The 18,601-nt window shown below is 45.0% G+C and overlaps 1 protein-coding gene across 1 annotated transcript in view; it reads left to right on the top strand.

The window, feature by feature from the left end:
- The window catches only part of col1a1a (collagen, type I, alpha 1a), a 25,847-nt gene extending 7,747 nt beyond the window's left edge, over positions 1-18,100 (top strand). Inside the window, 49 exon segments of the mRNA XM_034151704.1 lie at positions 173-195; positions 481-516; positions 2,286-2,342; positions 2,344-2,379; positions 3,963-4,031; positions 4,163-4,207; positions 4,934-4,954; positions 4,956-4,988; positions 5,075-5,128; positions 5,374-5,427; positions 5,530-5,583; positions 5,672-5,725; positions 6,409-6,453; positions 6,557-6,610; positions 6,742-6,786; positions 6,977-7,030; positions 7,610-7,708; positions 7,809-7,853; positions 7,947-8,045; positions 8,167-8,220; positions 8,302-8,409; positions 8,720-8,773; positions 8,868-8,966; positions 9,052-9,105; positions 9,194-9,292; positions 9,396-9,449; positions 9,541-9,594; positions 10,064-10,171; positions 10,262-10,306; positions 10,650-10,748; positions 10,839-10,946; positions 11,101-11,262; positions 11,790-11,843; positions 11,931-12,038; positions 12,130-12,183; positions 12,485-12,538; positions 12,628-12,789; positions 13,311-13,418; positions 13,843-13,950; positions 14,038-14,091; positions 14,659-14,766; positions 14,852-14,905; positions 14,994-15,101; positions 15,193-15,246; positions 15,339-15,446; positions 15,533-15,812; positions 15,908-16,098; positions 16,226-16,468; positions 16,666-18,100. Coding sequence (XP_034007595.1) covers positions 173-195; positions 481-516; positions 2,286-2,342; positions 2,344-2,379; positions 3,963-4,031; positions 4,163-4,207; positions 4,934-4,954; positions 4,956-4,988; positions 5,075-5,128; positions 5,374-5,427; positions 5,530-5,583; positions 5,672-5,725; positions 6,409-6,453; positions 6,557-6,610; positions 6,742-6,786; positions 6,977-7,030; positions 7,610-7,708; positions 7,809-7,853; positions 7,947-8,045; positions 8,167-8,220; positions 8,302-8,409; positions 8,720-8,773; positions 8,868-8,966; positions 9,052-9,105; positions 9,194-9,292; positions 9,396-9,449; positions 9,541-9,594; positions 10,064-10,171; positions 10,262-10,306; positions 10,650-10,748; positions 10,839-10,946; positions 11,101-11,262; positions 11,790-11,843; positions 11,931-12,038; positions 12,130-12,183; positions 12,485-12,538; positions 12,628-12,789; positions 13,311-13,418; positions 13,843-13,950; positions 14,038-14,091; positions 14,659-14,766; positions 14,852-14,905; positions 14,994-15,101; positions 15,193-15,246; positions 15,339-15,446; positions 15,533-15,812; positions 15,908-16,098; positions 16,226-16,468; positions 16,666-16,812 — 4,070 coding nt within the window. The 3' untranslated portion in view covers positions 16,813-18,100.
- Positions 18,101-18,601: the final 501 nt, after the last annotated feature.

The raw sequence follows: 18,601 nt of genomic DNA on the forward strand, positions 1-18,601 counted from the left end.
TTCACTTCTTATTCATTTGACATTTCTTATTTACTAAAAAGCAAACCCAAAACATTTCCCATCTTTTTTAAATCTTTCACATTTGGCTTTAACGTGCTTAAATGCATTATCTATTGTTTTGTAAAATGTGGTTTTTCATTTCTAACCCACGTTCTCCTCTGTCTCTCCGCAGGCTTCCAGGAGCCACAGGCTGAGGTACATATTCATTTGATTTATTATATGATCCATAATAATGATGATTGACCTTATCTGTTCCATGTAGCTATTGATAGTGATATTGATCATTGATCATTGAGAGTTAGAACATGAAGTGAAAATGATATGTATTTCACTGAATGGAAACACATTGTTAATTGATAGACTTTAATAGACTTTCATGTCTAACTAATACCTTTTTGTGATCTGATCCCATACTCTATGAATCATGTTGGTCATTATTCTCATTATGTATACTTTTTATTTTGTTTTATTCTCTTATAGGGACCCAGAGGAGAGCGTGGAGTCAAGGGAGACAGGGTACGTCCAACACTCACTTTTTAATCTGTGGTGGTGCGTTCACTGCCTCAGTGGATTCCTGAGGGTTTGTGATGGGGTTAGGGCAGCTGTACTCAGAGGAACGTGTAGAAACAGGATCTTTCTGAAGAAGTAGGAAAGTAACAGCACTCAGATGACTCATGTCAACAGAAGCTAGTCCAGGTAGCATCAGATCTCACAGCTCAGTGGCAATAATGTTTTATAATGGGTTTTGCAAAGCGTGCATGAAGACACATGGAATAAGGTTTGAATACAACATTAAATGGCACATATAGATCCTGAAATGTGTGTAAATTAGGGCAGGAAATGTGCTTTACTGAGAGCAGGGAGCAGGGAGGGAAGCATGCAGAGGGCAGGTTGAAACGTGCACACTGGGGAAGACGCAGGATAGTTAGAAAATGTGAGTATTGGGACTTTTCACACAGAAAACTCCAATGATCTGTGATCATCATAATCTTACAAACATTAAGGGTTTTGCAGTGGTGATGCCAATCTATTTATTTAATAATGTTTGCTATGAAAACATACTTTTAAAATATTTGTTATGTATTTATAACAATTCAGATTTTTATTTGTATTTGGTCATTTATTTACATTCTGACATAAAGGGGTTTTATTGAGACTGCAAATACATTTTATAATAATAATAATTGAATATCATTTTTATTATGAATATTTTCATATTATTTATAATGTCAAATTAATTATGAACATTTACTTTGAGTTGTTGATCAAATATAGAAGGTTTCCTATAACAAAGTAAATGGTGGTTCTTACCTAATTCCTGTCTGCTGAGGTCACATGACCACTAGTCCATTCCTGATTGGTCAGTCTCACAGGGGTTTGAACTGCCCCTCCTCCAGGTGTAATGCTGCTTCCATCACTAAAACACACCTGAGATATAAAAGATTACACACAGTGATGAATGAAGACTAAAAGCAGTCATGTGATCGGTTTGAACCAATCAAACAGTTTAGATTTTTATTTTATTTTATTTATTTCGAACGTGTAAAACAATAATACAAAAGATAATTATGATACTGTACAAACTTAAGCAGTATCAAATTGATAAACAAAAATAGAATTGACTTACAAATTATATATAAACAAATGATCTACCTCATTACACATCTGAAAAGGGTTTGGGAAGAAGTCTACACTGATTGAATCCCACCCCTTCTCCCAAAAACGAAATGATGAACAGGTACAGGGACAGGTGAGATACATGCACAGACAGACAGACAGACAGACAGGCAGACAGACACACAGACAGACAGACAGACAGACAGGCAGGCAGACAGACAGACAGACAGACAGACAGACAGACAGACAGACAGAGACAGACAGACAGACAGGCAGACAGACAGACAGACAGACAGACAGACAGACAGACAGACAGACAGACAGACAGACAGACAGACAGACAGGCAGACAGACAGACAGACAGACAGGCAGACAGAGAGACAGACAGACAGACAGAGAGACAGACAGACAGACAGACAGACAGACAGACAGACAGACAGACAGACAGACAGACAGACAGACAGACAGACAGACAGACAGACAGACAGACAGACAGAGAGACACAAAGCAAGGGTCGAGGTAGAAGGGAATCTTAAAGGGAAGCAAACATTTAAAGTTGCAACCAAGCGAAACAAATTATAAGAATCTAAAAAAAAGTGTATTTTCAGTGGATTTAAAGAAGGTGATTTATTAGGATCCTGACCCCTTCCTCTTCTCTCCCCCTGCAGGGTTCCACTGGTTCCTCTGGTAGAGATGGTATGGATGGCCAGCCCGGCCGCCCCGGCCCCCCCCGGCCCCCCAGGACCCCCCGGCCTCGGAGGAGTAAGTTGCACATCTTATATTTGCTGTTCTGTATCTGACTCGTTGGGGTCCAGAAGAGCCTCAGTGGGGATGGGACTCATGTGTGAAGCTTCTGGGAGTTGTGGCGTCTTAAGAACTTCTTCTTCTGTGGTGGTCAGACAAACAAATGAAGAAAAAAAGCCATAGAAGTATATTGGTTAGTTTTGTCTCCACTACCCATAATCCCTATTCTAGTTCGGGGCATTCACACACCACCTGAGGGCTTTGGTTTGACTTTCTTTGGTCATCAAAATGGACCAGTATCAACGCGTTGTCAACACAGCTTCAGAGAGGACAGGAAGTGCCGAGAAACTGGATCCCACTTGAACAGATACAACTCAAGCGTTTCATTCATCTCTACAAATCCATCTTTAGCTTCAGATAACTGTCTCAGAGTTTGGCTTTCAGACTGAGGTCAGACTGAGGTCAGACTGAGGTCAGACTGAGGTCAGACGGTCAGACCTTCATTAGGGGCAAACAGAGACATGGAGTTGTTCTCGAATGATGCTCAAACTCTTACTACATCTATGCTAACATTCCCAAAGCTCCACAATCTAAGTTAGCATGCTAAGATCTGGTTAGTCAGCAACTTTTATACTAAACTAACATTGATCCTCCTCATAATGAACCTTAGTAAACTAATATTCCCACTAACTGTGATCTGTAGTTGAGCTAACATTAGCAGGCTAAGTTTGGTTTATTATGAAGAATGTATCATTGACTCATATACTAATTCACTATGCTAAGCTAACAGGGCATACAGTATTATCCCAGTGTTATTAAGCATGCTAAAAGAGAGACATTAACCAGCATGCTTATTTAACACATATTGCTAATAGTATCACAGTCTAATCTAGCAAGCTTCATTCAAATAAGTTTATTGTTGATTTCTTTCATATTTCTGGTTTCCTATGTAACATGCTAACATGCTAATATGACATACCATGCCAGTCAGATGTAGCATGTTTGCATAGAGCTAGCCAATGACTCAAAGGCTAATTCACCACCTAAGCCTACAGTTTCACAATTTAATGAAGCTCTGATTCATTTTGTTTCTGACTTCCATCCTAACCTACCACAAAATATAAACAACAGACTTCCATTGAACACGCTAAGCTAACAGAGTCGCTAAAGCCTCATCAGCTGCAATATCTCATATAAAGCTCTTTAGCATCTAAGATCGAGCTTAAGATAGATAGGTTTATTCTTTATTCATCACACATTGGGAAATAGTTTGGGAGACATTAGCAAGAGATAAGCTCAAAGGGTTTGGGATGATCCTGGCTGAACTGAAAGGATGGGATATCGCAGAACACAGATGGAAACAGGAGACTGTTTTATATTCTCACAAAGCAGCTTTTCCTTAAAACTTTTTAGGATATAATTCAGACTTCATTTGGGATATTTTGGCTGTGATTATACCCAGAGTGCATCCTTTATCATATCAATGTCATATAAACAACACAGAACATGCATTGTTTTCATGTCATTATAACCTAATTATCATCTCGTGTCCCATATGAGCTGGGTTGTAATATTTAAACCTCTTTTCCCTTTTTTTCCAGAACTTCTCCCCTCAGATGTCTCGAGGCTATGACGATAAATCACCTGGCATGTCTGTGCCCGGACCCATGGTAAGAAAACACACCAACACACACTCACACACACACACCAACACACACTCACACACACACACTCACACACACACATTTAACTGTTAATCAGAGTGATGCAGTGTCTGATCTTGCCTCTGTTTGATTGACAGGGTCCCCCGGGATCCCGTGGAGCCCCCGGAGGTCCTGGAGCTAGCGTAAGTACCCCTCTTCCTCTATTCAAAACCCCAAAAAGCTTGATCTTTAGAGGAGAGAGAAGTAGAGGGCACCGGCAACAACTCAAACATCACCTTCCTCTCTTTGGTGCACTCACTGTTCCAGTATGGCTGAGGTTCATTTCCTCATCCGAATGAAAACAGCAATCATTTCCTAATTTATCTAAAGGAGTTTGAAAATGCTGCAGAAATGTGTCTTGTGTGTTCAGACAGAATGCAATACACAAAAAATACGACTTGTCAGATCCAGGAAGGATCATTCAAACGTCGCAGCCAGTCGGTTAGCTTTGAGCTTCTGGGATTTACCAAAAATAAATACGATATATCTCAATACATGTCTTGATCAAATCTGGACTTTGCAGCAGACTTCTGGGAATTGAGTTGGAGCCAGAACTCCATTTATTTGACTAGTAACTCGTTTTCCCAACAAAGTGAGCAGACCACAGCCTTTAAACACCTTTCAGGGACAAATGAACCTTAAACTAAACCTAGCAAACGGATCTGAAACAAGCTCAAATTAAATTAAGAAAGTCAAAACTTATTTAAAGTAAATTATAATTGAACCAGGTTGGATTTAGATTGGATTACATCAGATTCATTCTTCCCAAATCTGAAAGAAGACTACAAAATAAAATGTTCACCTCATAGCACTTCACATGTACAGTATTGGTGTTGTATTAATGGTGTTTATGCCCCCCCCCCCTACAGGGACCTCAGGGATTCACCGGCCCCCCCTGGTGAGTCTGGAGAGGCTGGATCTTCTGTAAGTATTAGCATAATGGACATTAATATTTACCCACAATTCACCTTGAGAGTTTGTCCTCATTCTCAGTGTTTCTGTCTCTGCAGGGTGCCCTGGGACCCCGTGGCCCCGCCGGACCCTCTGGCAAGAACGGAGAGGATGTAAGTCCTTCTGCTCATATTCATTGATCTCAGAGTAATAATGATGTACTCTTCAGGTAGTTGTACTTTACCTAAGTTTGTTCCGAAATGTAAGCCAATACTTTTATCTTAGTTTTGTAGCTTCAGGTTTTGAATGCCAGACTTTTACTTGTACCTGAATATCTTTACAATCTAGTGTTGCTAACTTCATTTTAGTACAAAATCAGCACTTCATCCACCAAAGACTAACTTTCTCTATCTCTTAGGGTGAGTCTGGTAAGCCCGGTCGCAACGGTGAGCGTGGACCATCCGGCCCACAGGTGAGTTACAAAGCCAATGAATACATCTTATATTCTAATTGATGCAATGTTGAAGAGAACTGTGATAATGAATGTGTCTCCTCTTTCTCCTCCTTCCCTCAGGGCGCTCGTGGATTCCCAGGAACTCCAGGTCTGCCCGGCATCAAGGGACACAGAGTGAGTCCAAGCTCCGGGTTCAACAAGACACGACCATAGCATCTCCGCTAACCGAGCGCTAACTTTAAACCTCTCTCTCTCTCTGCAGGGATTCAGCGGTCTGGATGGAGCCAAGGGAGACGGCGGACCCGCTGGACCCAAGGTGACTGCCTCTCTGAAACATGACAATCTGAACCCCCCAGTGGCCACAGAAACAGGAGTTGAACTCGCAAGGAAATGAATATCTAGTACTCTTAAACCCACATGCATCTGGGTATCTGTAAAGCCTGCCAACACACCAACTATGTAATCATACACCTGGTCAGTATGTATAGGCAACAGCAAGCAGGCTTATAAGAATATCATATAACATCACCACCATACTTTTCTTGCAAGCCAATTAAAACAAATGGGGCTTTTTCAAAGGGCTCGTAGAGAAAGTCATTAAATGCATTATTATCATTATTATTATATATTAAGAGCATTAGTGTATTGTGCCCCCTTGAAGAGTGATACACAGGGAGCGACAGAAGCTGAGGAAACCTTGATTTGAGTCCCTTACATAAGCTCCAACTAGCATCTATATTTCCTGTAATGCAACCAGTAGCTTCTTTTCTTTAGACTTGTCCGACTTCGCAAATCCCCATATCTTGCAAACTCCACTCACCCAGTTTGTTCTGCAGAGTTTCTGTAACACATATGTCGTTTTGAAGCCAAACTCAAGAACACTTGTCCTCCTTACGACGAGAAACAACTAGCATTAGCAGGAATGGAAGCAGCCATATCAGATTGGCATTGAGTAATGACGCTCCACTCCTTCCTCACCTCACCTGTTTCTGTCTTTAGGGAGAGGCTGGATCTGCTGGTGAGAACGGTACCCCCGGAGCTATGGTGAGTAAAACAAACGCCCCCTATCTGACACATGGATGCTATCTTGGATTTCCCCTCCTTTCAGATTGATGCCATTTTAAAACTAACGGACTCTTTTTCTCAGGGACCCCGTGGACTGCCCGGTGAGAGAGGTCGCAACGGTGCTTCTGGAGCTGCTGTGAGTGCACACACACACACACACACACACACACACACACACACACACCCACACACACAAATACAATACTGCAATCATCATGAGTTGGTCATTGAACCCATCATCCAATCATCTGTGTCTGTGTGCTGCAGGGAGCTCGTGGTAACGACGGTGCTGCTGGTTCTGCTGGACCCAACGTAAGTATATTTGCTTTTCTTACTCTTAAAATGTTCTCAGCGGTTCTCCCAAAGTACCACTTCCATTGACCCTGGTTTAAAAACCCCAGGGGGATTCTCAGAGAAAGACACATCTGGTGTTAACTCAGATTTGGATCCAGATGCACCTGCTGCAGTTACCTGAACCTGTGTGTGTTTTCTTTCCTCCCAGGGACCCACTGGCCCATCTGGACCTGCTGGATTCCCCGGTGGCCCTGGATCTAAGGTGCAACAACAACACCCATTATAATCCAATCATCTCTAACAACCTCCATTCCTAATGTCTCATATTCAACATCTTCCTCAAACTTCCATGGCCTGTCAATCCCAAGTAACACCACACCATGCCATTTGTCCTTCTCTTCTCAAAAGAGGTCGAAGCAGTCATTAGACATCTACTGATCTGACTCTGTAGTGCTTTCAAGCATTCATTTGAACATATATGACCCTTAGTTAGATTTTAAAACAGGGGTTGGATAGGATAGGGTTTAAACAAGGTTGTCCAACTTCAGGTGCGTGAAAAGTGACAGAATATCAAACATTATGGATATTAAATATAGTTATTTGTCTGCACTGTTGATGGACAATATTATACAATACAATTCTTAATGTTGAATATTCCTAATTAAGATATGTACCCCATGTTTGCTGGGTTACACAAAGCTTTACTTTTAGTTAATTGTCCACAGATATTGTAAACCTTGCTCTCTTTAAAACACCCAACATACACATGTCTTTACCCATGATGCATCCCAGCCTTCTGGCGTTGGTTACGATGATCTGACGGTTGTTTGTCTACCCTCAGGGAGATGCTGGAGCACAGGGAACTCGTGGAGCCGAGGGACCCGCTGGAGCCCGTGGTGAGGGCGGTAACCCCGGACCTGCTGGCCCCGCTGGACCTTCTGTAAGTACAAACAAAAACCTGCTTTAAAACAATGTCTTCATCATTTCTTCATCATCTTCCGGTCTAAATAAAACCCCTTCCCCTTCCTTTCGCCTCTCAGGGAAGCCCCGGTACTGATGGAGCTGCCGGAGCTAAGGGAAACCTTGTGAGTGTCCCTGTCTGAACATTTACTACCTAAAGGTCTGGTTCCTTGCAGTCCAGCATGAAATTAACCAGTTGTGTGTGCTGCCCCCTGCAGGGTGCTGCTGGAGTTGCAGGAGCACCCGGTTTCCCCGGACCCCGTGGACCCCCCGGAGGCCAAGGTGCTGGTGGTGCCCCCGGAGCCAAGGGAAACACTGTGAGTGAAACTGATCATCTCAGTTATTGTTTCTGCATCACATGCACATTTGAGTTAAATTATTTTTAGTTGATGTTGAATTTGTTTTTTTAATGTTTGTGTTTCTGCTCGTGTCCCTCAGGGTGAGGCAGGAGCCCCAGGAGCCAAGGGAGAGGCTGGAGTCAAGGGAGAGGCTGTAAGTTGAAGTTCGCCACAGTCAGCATATTGATGTATACACACACATGTATGAATCTCTAACGCTGTGTGTGTTGTGCAGGGTGCTCTTGGAGTTCTGGGAGCCCCAGGACCAGGAGGAGAGGAAGGCAAGAGAGGATCCATGGGAGTGCCCGGTATTGCAGGATCCCGTGGAGGCCCAGGAGAGAGAGTATGCATCTTATCTGATCTAATGTTCACTATATCATACTGTTTACTTTAATATGACTAATTATTAAGTGTAATACCAAGAGGGGAAGTCCTAGCAGCGCCCTCTGCTGGTGGGACATGACTCTAAAGAGAAGAAAGACTTGATCAAGGATTGTACAACCAATGCTAATGCAGGAACAAAGCATACCTTCTAGATATTTAGAATATAAACAAAGCTCGACCGACAATGCAATATGCCTCACGGTGTTTTTGTAATGCTTATGCTATTTAGATTATTTTGCAGCTGCTAACTGAGCTTTCCCTCTCCGCAGGGTGCCCCTGGCGGTCGTGGTTTCCCCGGATCTGATGGACCTGCTGGTGCCAAAGTGAGTAAACACAAATGTTCTCCATTCTTATATTTAATTGACAAACTGTTGATCTGTTTCTGATCGAACTATCCCTCCCTCCCTCCCATCGTAGGGCGCCAATGGTGAGCGCGGTGGCCCTGGAGCCATTGGAGCTAAGGGTTCCACTGGTGAGTCTGGTCGTACTGGTGAGTCCGGTCTTCCTGGAGCTAAGGTGAGTTTCCTTTACAATCTATTGTCAGAAACATCAATAAAGTCCTTGCCCATGCCATGTTTTGACCCCTGACCTCTTCCTTTAGGGTATGACTGGTAGCCCCGGCAGCCCTGGACCCGATGGCAAGACTGGACCTGCTGTAAGTCCAGATTCACTATAACAACACAATCTCATCAAAACACAGAGATTTGTTTGTCCTCAAATTCAATTCATCTTTTTGATACCAGGGAACCACTGGACAAGATGGTCGCCCCGGACCCCCCGGCCCCGTTGGAGCTAGAGGTCAGCCCGGAGTTATGGGATTCCCCGGACCCAAGGGAGCCGCTGTGAGTCTCTTCACATAGACCATATATTCCTGAATATTGTACTGAACTGAGCTCCTGAAAACTGCTCTACACACCCTGTAACATGTTCTACTTCTCTGTGCAGGGTGAGGGTGGAAAGCCTGGCGAGAAAGGTGTGATGGGACCCACTGGCGCTCTTGTAAGTTGTCTAAACTGCACACTTTGAGTCCATTTTACTCTACTGTTTTCCTGTAATGCTGTGTCTGAAAGACTGCCATCTCTTTACCCAGGGTGCCCCAGGAAAGGACGGAGATCTTGGCGCTCCAGGATCATCTGGACCTGCTGTAAGTAAAACACTCACTACAAAATACACCAACAGATCTAGAGCACACACCTCTATCGAGACTGGAATGGTCCCATTTACCGAGTTGGAAAGTACTTCTTCTGACTTTGGTGGGTTTGTTAGCTTTAGGTCTAAATATGGAAGCCACACCAATATTGTGCTGTATCCTATTGCTCCGACTTCTGACAGCACATATAATGGCGCACAAATTCCCTATTCTTATTCCGATCCATTCCAAAACGTGACTGGTTCTTCCTTAGCTCATGCAAAACATTTCCACACAGTTTCATGAAAATCCAAGCTGGAGTTTTTCCGTAACCCGGCTGCAAACATACAAACCAAGCCCGAAAACATAGCCTGTTTCTCAGAGGCAACCTCACAACCAAGAGTGAAAACAAATCATACTTTGCCCGACTTCTGGTCACTTCCTGTTGGCACTAACAGTCCTCCCCCTTGTTGCTTATGTTCAGGGACCTTCTGGAGAGAGAGGAGAGCAGGGATCTGGTGGAGCTGCTGGATTCCAGGGTCTTCCTGGACCCCAGGGTTCCGTTGGTGAGAGTGGAAAGCCCGGAGAGCAGGTACTGACCCAAATATGGCTGATTCAGATACCTGATCATATTGATACTGTCCAGTAAATTAATGCATGAATTGCCTCTCTTTCTGTTTAGGGTCTGTCTGGTGAGGCTGGAGCATCTGGACCCGCTGGAAACAGAGTAAGTCACCAGTCATTTAGTCGAGGGTCTTTGGAGATAAGTCTGATACGGGCTACAAACGGTTCCTACATACTGTTGCCATCATGCTAACAGTCTAAAGCTAGGTACCGGCACACAGACATGTAAATATATTTAATATGTATGTATGACTCAAGTATGTATATATATTCATTTAATTCATTTCTTATTTTAAAGTTACTTAACTGTATATCATTTTAATTAGTCCATCTTATCCTATCCGATCTGATCTTAACTACGTTCAGAGAATATCATCCAGTGATTTCTTTGACCACTCTTGGAACTTAAAGTAACCCAATTATCTCCCTCCCCTCCCCCCCCTCAGGGTGACAGAGGTTTCCCCGGAGAGCGTGGATCTCCTGGTGCTATTGGACCCGCTGGAGCCCGTGGATCCCCCGGATCTGGTGGAAACGATGGCGCTAAGGTAAACAACGTTAGAAATGACAGAACACTCTTGATGAAGTTCTGATTGAGTTCTTGTGTAACCCTTGTTCCCCTTCCTCCTCTTCCACAGGGAGATGCTGGAGCCACAGGTAACTCTGGAGCTCAGGGTCCTCCAGGACTTCAGGGTATGCCCGGTGAGCGTGGTGCTGCTGGCCTTCCAGGACTGAAAGGAGGCAGAGTGAGTCTCCACAACCATACTCCTAGTACTCATGATATGTCCAGTCGTATATGTGATGGAACATATTTCCCCAACAGTATATATAACCATCCATAGTAGCAGTCCAGTATCCAATGCATGAACCTCACTCCCCCCTTTTCCATCCTCACCCCAGGGAGACCAAGGAGGCAAGGGTGTTGATGGTGCTGGTGGAAAGGATGGCCCCCGTGGCTTGACTGGACCTATTGGACTTCCTGGACCCGCTGGATCCTCCGGAGATAAGGGAGACGCTGGAGCACCCGGACCCGGCGGACCTGCTGGATCTCGTGGAGGCCCTGTAAGTAACAAGTCCCATTGGCACCACTCTGTTAGAAGATAAAGCTTCATCTCTGTTGGGAAAATACTGAATGTCTTCTTCCAACATGAGAGTAGCATGCTAACAAAGGTATCCCAACTGGAGCTGTGAACATGACAGGATGTATGATTACCTAGAAGAGCATCAGGACTGTTTGAGGCATATGATAGCTATGTGATTAACATGATGATTCAGCCTCTATGGAGATAGACATATGACAAGCATGCTCATTTCTGACGTGGAGCTAATCTGAAGTAAACATTGAATACTGCTTTCTATTCCTCCATCTTGTGACTGTGTAACTCCCTCTCTTGGATATCAGCATGTGAAGGACACTGTTCAGGAACTAGTTGATGCTCTGTATGTGATGACTACTTCCATTCTGGAGAGGATCACAGATACATGGATCCTGAGGTTGAAGCTCAAGCCGCTGACCTGTGAGATGTTTCTAACAATCTAGCTGCTTGAATCATTGACTGACTCTTCTTCTTCTTCTTCTTCTTCTTCAGGGAGAGCGTGGAGAGTCTGGACCCCCCGGACCCGCTGGATTCGCTGGACCTCCTGTAAGTCATCTCTTCAAGAATATCTTCACACCAACTGTTCTCCTTTAGTTTGAAGTGTCATCATTTCTGATTTGTCTCCATCCACAGGGTGCTGATGGTCAGCCTGGTGCTAAGGGAGAGTCTGGAGATAACGGTGGTAAGGGAGATGCTGGTCCCCCCGGTGTCTCTGGACCCACTGGTGGCGCTGGACCTCAGGTTAGTAAACTCATCCTGTGACTCAGAGTGAACATAAGAAGTTGAGGCTAACTTCTGACATGTTTACTGACAACACGTTGTGTCCTTTCAGGGTCCCAATGGAAACTCTGGGCCTAAGGGTGCCCGCGGAACCGCTGGACCCCCTGTAAGACTTATTTTACTCTTTCTTCTACTCATGAGCAGCTAGTGTAGAAGTCAGAAATCATGGTGCTTATATCCAAACAGAGCTGAGAGAGTAATCTGGAGATTTTCCGAACATGTTTAGGCAGCTTTTTGCAAATTCATGTACTGCTTTGGATGTAAACAATATACACATTTCAGAACCAGTTTTCAAAAATGACTACTTTTCCAAGTTATATCGCAATTGCAAAATAACCCTGCAGCTCTTTGCATCATACTTATGTGCACTGATGTGATCCAGCTAACGGACCTCTGTTTGTCTGCAGGGTGCTACTGGATTCCCCGGTGCTGCAGGTAGAGTCGGAGGCCCTGGCCCCTCTGTAAGTCTTCCCCTTCATTGCATTATATATATTCTCACTCTCTTATTGTACTGTAGCAATGCTAAATGTCCCCCCCTTCTCTCTCATAGGGAAACTCTGGCCCTGCTGGAGCCCCCGGAGCCGGTGGCAAGGAAGGACCCAAAGGAAACCGTGGAGAGACCGGACTTGCAGGTCGCGCTGGTGAGATGGGAGCTGCTGGACCCCCAGGATCTGCCGGAGAGAAGGGTGGCCCCGGTGGTGATGGACCCTCTGTAAGTTATATTAAAACGTTCATCCATCACTAAGCTAGTGCTGACTTTAAGCCTCTTTAGGGGGAGAAGGTACAGAATGACATAATAGACACCCTAGCTGAATAGTCAGAGGTTTCTAAAGAGGTGATTCAGGATATCTCTTTGAATCATCAGAAAATACTGCCATAAAAAGGTCATTATTCTGCATGTTGTTTAGGAATAAAGTGTGTATAAACGAGTGTGTGAATGATGTAAACAGGTTTGGTGTGTGTCAGAGAGTAGGAGAGGCCTTTAAAGATCTGTTCAAATGCATACATGTTGTACTCACTACAGGTGAACAGGGTACAAACTGTACATCTTCCCACTTCAATCCAGACATCAAGACAGTTATTTTTTATATTACAAGTTATCTGGCAGGTTGTGTTCAATAATGCAAATCGATTCAATCTACAGACTCATTTGCATAAACTCCTGGATGTTGATGTTTTTCTTTGTGTTGCCTGATGTCTAACCGCTGCCTCGCTCTCTGTCCCCCCCTGCAGGGAACTCCTGGTATTCCTGGACCTCAAGGTATCGGTGGATCTCGTGGTATTGTTGGTCTGCCCGGACAGAGAGGAGAGAGAGGTTTCCCTGGCACGAACGGACCCTCTGTGAGTTCCTAAATTACACTACAAACTCTACAGAACCACAACCTGCACCATGCATCTGAACCAGCGCACTAAAACATCTGTACATCAGAAAATATGACGAATCAAATATGAGTCCAAATCCACTTCTAAAGGGTGCAACAATAGAAAGGAACCACTGAGAAGACTTTAAATGACCCACAACATATGATTTAGTCAGAACAAACTGTACACATGTGATTTTAAGGGAGTATACATTAACTTTATTAGTAACTTCCTGTCTTGCTGCTTTAAAAAAAGCAGTAGTTGAATGGATTAAAGTACATTTACTCAAGTATTAAGGTATAGTTCAAATACCTCAATATTGATGAGACACAGAGCCCAGGTGATATATCAGGAAAGTAACTGAGATGGTTTAAACTTGACTGACTGTGGCTGTCCTCTACAGGGACTGCTTGGAAAGCATGGACCTTCAGGACCCGGTGGAGAGCGTGGACCCTCAGGACCCATGGGCCCTGCTGGTCTGGCTGGAGCCGCTGGTGAGACCGGACGTGAGGTAAGAAGAAACACCTGTACCTGTACACCATGTTTCTGTCTGAATATTGAACGGTTTCCTTACAAGTTGACATGCTTTGTGTTTTAGGGAAGCCCCGGTAATGAGGGATCTGCTGGCCGTGATGGACCTGCTGGACCCAAGGTGAGTTCAGAAGGCTTCAAGCCCCGAAGAGTGGACTGACCAATCTTAGATAGACTTGATTCCAGATGGTACAGTGACACATTAGAGTATCATTCAATAGGGGGATTGGGTTTGGATCCAGAGGGTTGCCAGTTCAAGTACACATTCGGACAAAGTACCAGTTGACCCTCATGGTTTTAGAGCAAAGCACCAGACCCTAGGGTGGCTTTTATGCAGAAGCTGGATTTTACTGTGTGTTTCCAGTCACTATTCCAGGAGCAAACTGAGCATACTGAAAAGTCATTTAGCAAACAGTATGCTACCATGATGCTAAGCTAAGCAGAGCGGTGGAAAGTAACAAAGTACATTTGCTCAAGTACTGTATTTAAGTACTATTTTGACATACATTCCTTGGGTACTACCACTTTACGCTACATACTTAGGGTTAACATAATTGTACTGTACTACATTGGGGAGGCAACTATTTAACTTTTTACTTTGCTACATTCATTTAACACTAACGAATAACTTTTTACATATAAAACACATGATATGCTGGTGATGACACACATTTTCTTTGGATTTTAGGGAGACCGTGGAGAGGGAGGATCATCCGGAGCCCCCGGTGCCCCTGGACCATCTGGTGCCCCCGGACCCGTTGGACCCGCTGGAAAGAATGGAGACCGTGGAGAGGCTGTGAGTGACCGGAGTTTAGAGAATATATTGTGTTTCAGTGCAGCCCGCTGGCCTCTACATTAAACTCTCTCTCTCTGTGTTTCAGGGATCTGCTGGCCCTGCTGGTGCTTCTGGCACTGCTGGACCTCGTGGCCCTGCTGTAAGTAACAACCCTCACACCAATAACAAATGAACTAACAGCAGACAAGAGAAGGCCAAATTCATCATGCCCTTCTTCCCCCTCACAGGGACCCGCTGGACTCCGTGGAGACAAGGGAGAGTCCGGAGAGGCTGGAGAGAGAGGCCTGAAGGGACACCGTGGATTCACCGGCATGCAGGGACCCATCGGACCCTCTGTATGTCCCCTCAACTCTATATCCTCATCATCAACACAATCCATACTTGGACTTTGTTTTTCTTACTTATGTTTCTGTTCTTAATGCATAGGGATCCAATGGAGAGGCTGGACCCGCTGGTACTTCTGGACCCGCTGGACCTAGAGTGAGTAAACCAGATACACAAGCTTTAAACGAGCAGTTTCAAGTGTGTTCAGGGACTTTGACACTTACGGTTTCTCTTTATTCTGTTTGCAGGGCCCATCTGGATCTGCTGGATCTTCTGGTAAGGATGGTATGAGTGGTACACCCGGACCCACCGGACCTCCTGGAGTCCGTGGTCGCTCTGGAGAGATGGGACCTTCTGTAAGTCCATCACTCTAACCATTTTACCCAATCATGTGTAACAAAGCTTCTACCGGCATTGAAATAACCACCTCCTTCCTCTTTAGGGTCCTCCTGGTCCTCCCGGACCTGCTGGATTCCCAGGTCCCTCCGGCGGCGGATTCGAACTCGGCTTCATCTCCCAGCCCCAGGAGAAGGCCCCCGATCCCTTCCGTATGTTCCGTGCTGATGACGCTAACGTTCTCCGCGATCGCGACCTGGAGGTGGACGGCACCCTGAAGAGCCTGAGCCAGCAGATCGAGCAGATCCGCAGCCCCGACGGTACCCGCAAGAACCCCGCCAGAACCTGCCGCGACCTCAAGATGTGCCACCCCGAATGGAAGAGCGGTCAGTAGTCTAGAGAAACTGAAAAGAATAGGATTGCAGAATCTGTATTGCAGGGTTTTTCTGACCCTTTTCCCTCTCAACTCCTTGCTCTGCAGGACAGTACTGGATCGACCCCGACCAGGGCTGCACTCAGGACGCCATCAAGGTCTACTGCAACATGGAGACCGGAGAGACCTGCGTATCCTCAACTCAGCCTGAGGTTGCCAAGAAGAACTGGTACACAAGCAAGAACATCAAGGAGAAGAAGCACGTCTTCTTCGGAGAGGCCATGACCGAGGGCTTCCAGGTAAACATGCTAGATCCAACCAGACCCCTTCCTTATGTCTTGCTCCAATCCCATCCCTACCTGCCTATTTGTTGGTCTTTCCTCTACTACCTCCATCTCACCTCTCCACTTCTTATCCCCCACACAGTTCGAGTACGGAAGCGAGGGCTCCATGCCACAGGACGTCAACATCCAGCTGACCTTCCTGCGTCTCATGTCCACTGAAGCATCCCAGAACATCACCTACCACTGCAAGAACAGCGTCGCCTACATGGACGCCTCCGCCGGAAACCTCAAGAAGGCCATGCTCCTCCAGGGCTCCAACGAGATCGAGATCAGAGCCGAGGGCAACAGCCGCTTCACCTACAGCGTCCTGGAAGACGGATGCACGGTGAGAAACTTTATTTCATGCTCTTGTACCAATTGCACCAGTATATCAGTGAAGTAGTGCATCAGAAGACATGCATGCTAGCAGCTGCAGCTAGTGGATGTCTTTTGGCCAAAACCTCAGGCAAGATGTAGAAATCCAGTGTGCAGAAACTGAATGTTGACCCTGCTAACTCCTGTTTCTTTCTTCTTCACCTCCAGTCACACACCGGTACATGGGGCAAGACAGTCATCGACTACAAGACAACGAAAACATCTCGCCTTCCCATCATTGATATCGCTCCTATGGACGTTGGTGCTCCAGACCAAGAGTTCGGCATTGAAGTTGGACCCGTCTGTTTCTTGTAAAAAGAGAAATCTGGACTTGAAATTGTTGTTGTGTGTGTGTGTGTTTTATTTTTTCTAGCAGTCATCTCTCTCAAAAAAAAAAGCCCACCAAAACATTTCTCTATTGCCATTTTTCTGACAAATCTGACCCCTCGCTCGTGATTGGCCATTGCTCCGATGATGGTCCACTCTGCCTAAAACCTGCACTTCAACAAAGATGGCGGCGATGTGGCGGCGTTTGCATCGCCGCGCTTGGGACCACTACTTTTCTGACTTTTGTTTTTTTTTTGTTTTTTTTTTACCATCACCAACACCACGGATCCCGTAGAGAAGACATTTTGTTTCACTGGCAACAAGAAAATAATATATGCTTCTGTAAAGTGTAAAATAAATTGACTTCCCCCTCTTCATGCAGCCAAAGCCTCTCTGGAGTTTCCAGAAACACACAGACTTTTCACCGCACTGTGGCGAGAGGAAAGAAAGGACAGTCCAACAGACAGAACTCAATTGCATTGTACTACGTTTCAGGTGTTGATGAATAAACGGTGAAACTGACAGCCATGTTTGCCTCTGTTGTTCTGACACCTGCCCCCACCCCCTCCTCTTCATCCTGGATTCTGTAGCTGTTGTGATTTGTTTGTTGTCCCAAAGTCACATTAAAACCACCAGCAGAGAAACATGGGTTAAACCTCTTTTATTTTGAAAGAACTCCTATGGCTACCTCAGATCTGCGATGAGCAGCAGAACAGAGCCCAGTGTTAGTGGAGCTAGATTTGGTGGGGGGACGGGGGGGTGGTTAGCAACACTTTAGCAGAAGCAGAAGTAGATCAAACTCAAGGTGCTATTCTTCCTTTGGGGGCCCCTGGTTGTCTGGTTTGTCCGCACTATTGTGTAGTGTCAGGCCTCTCCGGCGCGGGGGCCCTCTTGGTGCTAAGTTTTTATTTCTGGTGCCCAGAGAGAGACAAACTTCTTCAATCTCCAGAAACACTCAAACTCCAGCTCTGAGTTCCCAGTGGATCCATATCTTCTCACACTTTTTTATTTTTTGAACCCCCCTTCCTCTTCTTTTCTCCTCTCCACCCCCCTACATCTGTTGTAGTTTGTTTTCTTGTTTTCTTGTGCAAATGTTGGATTTTTCTCAAAAAGAATTGGATTTAAACTGAGTGAGAGAAGGCAGACAGACACAACCATGGGGAAAAACACCACAAGGATCTGTACCTATTTTGTATATGTATAATAAATTGAGATGTTTTTAATTATTTTGAATGCTGAAATAAAGCATGTTAAGTGGTCTTACATGTGAATCCTGCCTAATTCCCTGACTCATTTTCTGCCCCCTTACGACTTCAATTAAAGCAGATTTTACTTTCGTAACTCACTGAGGAAACCAGATTTAAGGACTCTTAGTCCTGGCTTTAGTGTTTGTGTTAAAAGGCTCAGACTGGGTTAGGATATATCTGAAGTGATGCTTTTAATCTGGACATCTCTAAAACAACATTATCTCTAAGAGTGAACGCTCAGAAACTGACGCTCCTGACAGGTCACTCTGCACAATATGTAATAGAAAGGAAGTCATAGCCGTGGCCTACCTCCATGTTGTGATCAGATCATCCCTGAGCTGCAGATGGTTCATCCAGGAGAGTAAATCCAAATTGGAAAGGTTTTAAAAATCCAAGATCCATCGAGAAACTAATATTCCTTCACTCATGATATTCCCAGTGTTTCCACCTCTGCAAGGACTGAAGGACTGAAGGTGGACCGGCTCGGGGGTCCAGCCTGGCACCGGCTGCACAAAGACCCTGATTGTCCA

The sequence above is a fragment of the Trematomus bernacchii genome, unplaced genomic scaffold (assembly GCF_902827165.1).
Source record: "Trematomus bernacchii unplaced genomic scaffold, fTreBer1.1, whole genome shotgun sequence".
Lineage (NCBI taxonomy): Eukaryota > Metazoa > Chordata > Actinopteri > Perciformes > Nototheniidae > Trematomus > Trematomus bernacchii.